Source organism: Paramormyrops kingsleyae, chromosome 25 (assembly GCF_048594095.1).
Source record: "Paramormyrops kingsleyae isolate MSU_618 chromosome 25, PKINGS_0.4, whole genome shotgun sequence".
In the NCBI taxonomy this organism is placed as follows: Eukaryota; Metazoa; Chordata; class Actinopteri; order Osteoglossiformes; family Mormyridae; genus Paramormyrops; species Paramormyrops kingsleyae.
Genome location: NC_132821.1, coordinates 34,458,386 through 34,467,041, shown reverse-complemented (window position 1 = coordinate 34,467,041; position 8,656 = coordinate 34,458,386). Strand labels below are relative to the sequence as shown.

General features: G+C 44.0%; 1 protein-coding gene across 1 annotated transcript; it reads right to left on the bottom strand.

Moving 5' to 3' along the window:
• Positions 1–385: 385 nt before the first annotated feature.
• LOC140583064 (transmembrane protein 271-like) lies at positions 386–3,129 on the bottom strand. The gene has a single exon (XM_072707644.1). The coding sequence runs from the start codon at positions 2,475–2,477 to the stop codon at positions 1,686–1,688; it is 792 nt and encodes a 263-aa protein (XP_072563745.1). The 5' UTR covers positions 2,478–3,129; the 3' UTR covers positions 386–1,685.
• Between the last annotated feature and the right edge of the window lie 5,527 nt (positions 3,130–8,656).

Below are 8,656 nucleotides of genomic sequence, written 5' to 3'. Positions count from 1 at the left end.
AAGCCAGATGATAAGCCGGACACAGATTACCTTAGTTGATCAACTGCAAAACAAGTCTTACTAACTGCGCTGGTCCCAAAATACCTACAGCATCATGGTGTGTTGTAAATTGTCATTTTTGCAGCCTGAGCAAACGAAAATGAGCATTTTCTATTCATTTATGTGAGGCTACATCAAACATTAAGTAACTATTTGACTTGCAGCACTCCCGAGATCACCAAACCACGACCATGGGGAGTGACGTCACCATTCCAGAGTTAGAGGACGAGTTTGATTGGTTCCCCGAGATGGGCACTAGCGTCCTTTACTTACACTTAATTACCTGCGGTTTCACTTGTGTGGGCTGTATGGACCATTATACAAGCAATGGGCATTTAGACAGTAACCTCTTTGTTGCTTCTTTAATATGAAAATTTTGCCGTTTAACCTCTGCATTGTAGGCAACGCATCGTCCAAATCCACAAATGCATGCTTTGATACACAGCGGTTTACTGCTTAATCTCCAGGAATCCCAACTTAATATTAAACAGCGGGGACCTCTTCAAGCAGGCAGCAAAGTTCAGATTACACAGATTTGATCCGTTTTAATTTGAGATCTGAAAGGTGGCAAAATCAACTTGACATCCATATCTGTTAAAATGTAAGAGGTGTTCCACATTTCTGGAGAAGCTATTTTACAAACGGACATCCCAAGTAGTCAAAGCTGGTCAGACGTGCAAAATCAAATTCCGTAACAATGCAAAACCCTGGGGGGTATCTTGCAGTATATCCGGGAAGTACAGCCAAATATTGATTTTATTATTCAGAGTCCCGTTACACCTGCTACAGCTGCAAACAGATCTGAGAGCAGTAAAGTGCAAATACATCCGAGTACAAATATTCAGCTTCATGTATTTCCAGTAAAGCGGAAATTTCTCTTTCTGAGTACACAAATTAAAAATACGTATACACAATGAGACAGAAATGTTGTTGTACGCCTGGAAAGGTCGTCTGTGAAAATAGCAGAACACCTCAGCAGTCCCTCAAACAGATCTAAGGTGAAGAAGTCCCGTTTGTAGAGGGGGGCGGCAGGACCTTTACAAAACGCTGACGCGGCATTTCTGACAAACGCAATCGGACCTTGTAACGTTCCAGAAGTGACACATGGCTTGGATATGAAATGTTGCTCATCGCTTCAGTTGCACATATTTGAAATTCATTTCTGGTTACAGGGCAATTCTTCGTGCTTTGTTTTACACGAGTTTTGCATATCTGTGGTCGATCTGAGTTTCTGTTTTTATATTATATTATGAGACAGATCATCTATGAATAACGTGATTTTTAAAGCATGAATTTAAGATATATGCATTTTTTTACACTAGGCGTGCGTACATTTATTACTACTGTATGTTATACTTGGGCAGCATTAAATGTCCAGTGATTTATTACCATTTAGAGTAAATGTGCACTTTAAAGATAGTTAACGTATTTTGTTTATATTTGCTGAAATCAATTTGACTAAATTTAGTAAAGATAAAATATGTACCTTCTGTGGGTTTTGGTGGAAGGAGGATATTTCCGTTTTGGGAAGATGGGGGCAAAGACTTTTGTAGCCTCGGTATTGATGGCTAAAGTTAAGTGAATTTTAACAGCAATCCGTGATTGTCAGTGCGCACCTTAGAGAACCACGTCCCAACTTTTACCGACTATTTGTTGCTCGCTTGTCCTGGGAAAACGTCTTCATACGCAGGCGGCAGCTCGTTTGGAAGTGGGTACGAAAACGGATAACAGTGATTTATTTCGGGGTCTGCGGTCGAATATCCCGGGAGGTCGATCGACGGGTGGCCTCCGCTTTGTACTTCCCCACCTGCCTCATCATACACGGGAAACACTCCCAAATTAATATAAGAAACCGGTTGAAATTCTGACAAGTTCAGGTCCTGCTCCTCGCTGTAAACGATCGCCCCGACGCTTTGCCGATGAGTGAGTCTCCGCCGGTAAAACTGCGCCGTTTTATACCTTTTGATGATCACCAAGTTCAATAAGCCTAACAGGCACTCCAGCGTGTTAAGGACTGTCGATATGACCAAACTCCGCTGGTAATCCTTCAAGCGCTCGCAGATGGGATCCTGCTCCAGCGAGTCCAGGCAATAGTGGGAATATTTGCGTTCCACCAGGGACACGGTATCGCCGTCCACCACGGCGCCGGAGAAGGCGGTCAGCACTCCCAGCATGAACACCAGGATACCCAGGAGGAAGAAATTCCGCCTTCTTGGCATGCCTTTGCAGCAGAGCCAGGCGAAACCCAGAAACGACTGCCCGAGTCCAACCAGTATCCCCGAGTAAAAAGCTCCGGCCGCCGTGCCCAGGTGGAAATGCACTTTTACTTCGGAGCCCAGGGAAATGCATCTGAATCCCACCGCTGCTGCGCCCAGGGCGCACAAGAAGAGAAGGCTGCTTGAGACGATAGCACACAGTCCTTTCCCACTCAACTTCATTATATACCTCCTCTACCTCTCCCGCTCCCTTTCCCACCTTCATCCTCCTTTGTCTTCCTCATCAGACCTTCTCGGCGAGCTTTCAGATAGTGACATGATGTGCCGACGACTGCTGGCAAAACGGCGATCTCCGGAGCTGCGCTCTCTCTCACCCTTGCCCGCCGCTCCAGGGACGGATTAATTATTGATAGCAAGAGACGCTGGTTGCTTCTGCAGTAACATCTCCCGAAATCAGACCTATAGGTGATGATACCGCTCATGACCTCCAACCTCCAGTCCACGCCGCTAAGTGCGCACTCGCATCGCAAAAACGGAGGGCAAAGCACATTGATGAAAGCAAGTGTCGACTTCCGACTGCCATGATCGATCATTTCCTTATATACCACATAGGCTATGAAGCAGGCTGCTGACGGGAGTAGCGTCCCTCTACTCGGAGTAACTTATTAAGATGTAAAAAAAAAAAAAAAAACCCCGATAAAGCTGCCATCGTTTCTGAATCATCCAGGCGTTACTCTCGCATGACGACAAAAGCCGCAGATAAATATCACACTGTCCACATCAAGTCAGTCAAACTGTCACGCCGATTGCAGCTGAAATATTTGAAGTTAGTCGTGTTGCACTTTTCCGATGTGCAAACGCGCCTTTAAATTTATCCGATGATTTATACACGTCATAAAAAGAGAAAAATATAGGCTAAGTTATTTTTCTCTTTCTGAAATCATATTAAACCGTTATCCGCTTATAATTATGAGGGAAGAGTGTATTTATCTTGGCCATATTTAAATTGTTTTACGTTACCCATGTATAAGACACCCGGGACATTAGCTTACTCTGAACTTTTTCCTGCAAAATGAGATTCATTAAGAAACGTATACTGTAGCCTATTGTCCTTTATTATGAGTTGTAACTATATTACTAGGGCAATTATTATGGGTATAGCATGGATTAAAAGTACTGTCCGTTTTGCATTTGAAAGGCCTACTATCAATTTTATTAAAATGTTTTTGGATTCCTAGAAGCTGCTAGCCAGGCCTAGTAAGTTATTTGTTCACGTCTACTTCAACTAACTTTATAAAATGATAATTTAACACATGGAAAGAGGGAGATATAGATTATCTTTCGGGATCATTCGGGAATTTCTTGTTAGTGACATTAACAATCTGGGCTAAGCGCTGTAGGTCCATGGGCAGGTTAGCTGGGGAGGGGGGAGCGAAAATCCCGCCAGGTAGATACGCGGTCCAGTCCCACCCTCCGGTGCTGAAGGTTAAACATTAAATTGACAAATTATGGGTTAAAAAAAGTTATTACTCTAAATTTATTAAATTATATTTATGGCAATTACTAGCGAACATACATACATACACACACACACACATATATATAGCGCCTATATATCGTGTGCTCTGCGATGGGCTGACCCCCCGTCCAGGGTTGCTCCCTGCCTTGTGCTCGTTGCTTCCGGGATATATAAAGTATTAGTCCCGCGTTATGTTTTATATATAGGCTAGGTCTATATAGTTTGGCCGATTTCAGTGACAAGCTGTTCATAAATAAATTTATGCGTCAAAATAGCTGAGATAGCTGATTTGTTTAACAAAAAAGCTAACCTACAATTATTATTTGAAGGCAACGTACTTCATATGCTTTGAATCCGGAAATTAATCACAGCTCATAATAGCAATCATACATCTCTGGGCTATTAACCAGTAACACTTAGTTCAATAAAGATATGAGTCATATTAAAGCTTGGGCTGAGAGAAGATGACGCATCCCTAAACCTGCATCGATTCCCAGCGAATGTAGGTGAAATTAAGCCATCAGTGAGTTTGTTCCACTGGTGAACCGGGGGTGTGAAAACTTTCCCTGAAGACGTTTGTGGCTCGAGGAAAAGGGAATAGGCCTTCCTAGACAATATTTAGCTAATAAATAGTGCGTCGTCCTGTACAACACTGATTTTTGGTATTAAGCGCTTAATGTTAATATTGTTATGACTGCGTGCCGGCGAGCGAGCAGGGAAACATGTAAGAGAGCCGTAAATGCGGGTAACGCGGTTTTATTCCGGGCTGACAGGACGACTGGGGCGCACACGGCAAAACACATCAATGACAGACCTGGGGAAACAGACTTGAACGCGGACTAAATACACAAGACAAGCAGAAAACAACAGGCAACAGGTGATCACAATCGGGGTAGCACGCGCAGGTAATGAGGGGGCGTGGCACACACGAGGCAGGTCATGACAAATATAATGGTTTGGGTAAATTTATTAAGTACTCTATAAAGTGATTCAAACAGGTTAAATGGTATTTATTCGTTCCCCCCGCCCCTCCTCTTATCTGCCACATTGCAGGTAAATTTGTTGGCTGCTCTCTATGCGGACGGTGCTACACTTGTCTCCCACGGACCTGCTGCACTTTGCGCAGGTAGCCAGTGCTTTATAACAGCTGCATCTGGAAACTCGCCAAGTTCCACTCTTGCTGTATCTCGGCGAGGTTTCTAACGGTTTTGAATTAGTATAGAGTTTTATACGACCAAATTGACCTATCAGAATCGAGAAGCAAAAAACTGGCTGAATAGTAATAGGAGGAGTAATAGGAAGGGAACATAGAATGTGCCTCCTAGATACAGCCATGGGCTGACTTGCAGCACTGTAAAATGCAGTTGTGCTGCTCATTCTAGAATTGCCAAAGGAACTTCCTCTATTAAATAGCTTATGTACTCCCTGCAGAGAAGGATTGTGTGTGTAACTCTGGATGGATGGGCAAATTAATGTTTGCAACTGGCAGTTGTCTCCTATGTTTATACATTGTTTTATCCAATTCTCAGTCTCGCAGAACGATGAAACCTGTCTGGCTCCGACTTTCTGGGCTTTTTTGCTGTTTGCTAGGGAGGAGAAACCGATGCCCTGAGTGAGAGGTACAGGTATTCTCTTAGAAATCACCGATGCCCTGCGTGAGAGGTACAGGTATTCTCTTAGAAATCACAGATGCCCTGCGTGAGAGGTACAGGTATTCTCTTAGAAATCACCGATGCCCTGCGTGAGAGGTACAGGTATTCTCTTAGAAATCACAGATGCCCTGCGTGAGAGGTACAGGTATTCTCTTAGAAATCACAGATGCCCTGCGTGAGAGGTACAGGTATTCTCTTACAAATCACAGATGCCCTGCGTGAGAGGTACAGGTATTCTTTTAGAAATCACAGATGCCCTTTGACAGTGTCATGTAAGTTATTATGGAGTGGCCTTGAAGCACTATCATTTCATTACAGAGTAACTATCATCACTGCATGACTACAGTCTGACTCACCACACACACTCCCCAAGCTGCTCATGTACTCTCAGGACCATATGCATCTGGGGGGGACTTTCAGGGGGTCACATAATCATACACTTGTGTCATCGATGTCCCATGAATATGTATAAGTTCATTGTAGCACCTTTAAAGAACGCTGACATTTGGCTTTACCTCTGTGGAGTAAGGGCCAACATTTTTCCAGTGTTAATATAGTGTAAAAGCAGATGACAAATGATCATTTTATCAAATTTTCAAGGGCCATATTGACAAACATTTTCATTAGTGTTAATATTGTGTAAAATCAGATGACAAATTATCATGAATGAAGCTACACAGGACACAAAAGTTTCATTTGTTTGTTTGTTTCCATCAATCTTTTCTTGAATGAGAGAAATTCCTATATATGTTTATATGGCAGTTGTTATTTATAAATAATTAGATTTCTGATAATGCAGGGCTGCTAATGACCTTCGTGAATATGATACCCTCTTACCTAAACGTCTGAGAAGCCATGACTGCGGTTTGGGGGTGGGGCCTAATGACAGACCAGAGAGACAGAGCATTTCATTGGACAGTGATCAGGCCATGATCCCCAGGCGTGTGAGAGAGAGAGCATTTCATTGGACAGTGATCAGGCCATGATCCCCAGGCGTGTGAGAGAGAGAGCATTTCATTGGACAGTGATCAGGCCGTGATCCCCAGGCTTGTGAGAGAGAGAGCATTTCATTGGACAGTGATCAGGCCGTGATCCCCAGGCTTGTGAGAGAGAGAGCATTTCATTGGACAGTGATCAGGCCGTGATCCCCAGGCTTGTGAGAGAGAGAGAGCATTTCATTGGACAGTGATCAGGCCATGATCCCCAGGTGTACGGGACTCCTGGTCTTTCTCCTCAGCCTCCACATGACCTGACAGGAGGTCCATCTCTGAGGACCCTGCCTCACAGGACTGTGCCACCCTCGATTCAGTCGACACACAGTTTAGAATGAAAGGAGGAATGAGGAATGCCTGGTGTCCCTGTCACCAGTGCACTTAGACTGACTTAGTCCTGTAAAAACCAAGCCTCAAAGAAGGTTAATCCCTATAAATAAAACCACCCGAACAATGAACAATGATGGCCCAGTACATTTATCACCCCCCAGCTTGTCTAGACACAGCAGGTGAATAACTCCAGGGCTGATTTCAGCAGGAATTCTGCATTCTTTGGAGGCTCATGTGTCAGTCTATGTGCCGGATTTGTTGATTGATCACAAGCTTCATTTTCTTTATTTTTCTCCTGCTGTTCATTTAGTCTTTATGGCAAACACTGTAAAGTGGGCGGAGAAGAGGGTGAGACTAAAACAGGGTTTCTCTTCCTCACCAACCACGCGGCCTGGCTGTGCGTCATTTACGATGTCGGTGCCCCCGGCGGATCTTGCTAAATTTTGTTGGTGTTTTGCTGATATCATGATAAAATGTTTTGCAGAAAATAACTGTTTCATATTAGTCGCCAACAATACTTATAAGAATGTAACTCGCATCATTTGCATACTTGGGGGGTTTATTTTTGCTGAAAATTCCCATTAAATTCATAACATGAAAACGGTGACAAATCGAATAGTCTGCAAACTGAAATTTAAATATTTTAATTTTAATAAATAAATCATACAAAATGGGGTGGCACAGTTGTCTCCCACCTCTGGGACCCAGGTTCGAGTCTCTGCCATGGCTCCGCGTGTGTGGAGTTTGCATGTTCTCCCCGTGTCGCTGTGGGGTTTCCTCTGGGTTCCTCCAGTGTCCCCCCACAGTCCAGAAACATGCTGAGGCTAATTGCATTTACCAAATTACCCATAGGTCTGAATGGTGTGTGAGTGTATTCTGCGATGGGTTGGTTCCCCATCCTGGGTTTTTTCCTGCCTTCTACCCATAGGCTCCAGACCCCCCTGAACAGGACAAGCAGTAACAGAAAATGGATGGATGGAAATCACACAAAACTAAACTTTTTTTATCATAGGATGTAACACTAGAAAACATTGACAGTACGGTTTGTTGATGGGTTTTTTCTCTAACTGCCTCTCTGCTTGTTCCAGGGAATGAGTTGCCACCCATCCAGTACCGAAAAAGAAAACACAATGTTCCACTTTAAAACAATAAGGAATGTAATTTACCCCGAGTTTCTTCAGGTTGAAAGCAGAAACCCTAATTGCTGGTGTTTGTGACGGTATGCACTTCTCTATGACGGTATGCACTTCTCTATGACGGTATGCACTTTTGTTCTTCTTGCTCTAATGGATGGCAGGACTTCAAGTGGTGAAATAACTAATAAGCATTTCCAGGTTAATTCCTGACACAGTTTATGATGCTCGGCACCAGTCTGTTACAGTATGTGTCCTACTTTAAACTGCAAAACGTACCACCAACCGCCAGTGTTTTTTTTTAACCCTGTTTACCAACAACATCCCCTTTTTTAATGGTGTTGTGGCAGCTGAGCTCTTCCCTTCTTCACCGTCACTTTGAGTTTCATCTCAGGAAGCTCATCATTGCCAAAGCAGTAGCATATCGCAACCTCGTTGTTCACTCGCTGGGGCTGTCTCTTCTTAAAGGAATACCATATGATTGGTTGGAATTGTGTTTGTTTCTGTGATTTGTGATCTCAAGAACGCTTGTCATTTGCTTATCATTTAAGTTTTATATGATGTCCATACTGTGGTGGACTGGTGGCCTGCCCGGGGTGGACCCCGCCTCTCGCCCCAATGATGCTGGGATTGGCTCTGGGTTCCCCGTGACCCAGATGGATTACGCGGTATAGATGATGGATGGATGGATGGATGGATGATGTCCATACTGTGGTGGACTGGTGGCCTGCCCGGGGTGGACCCCGCCTCTCGCCCGATGATGCTGGGATTGGCT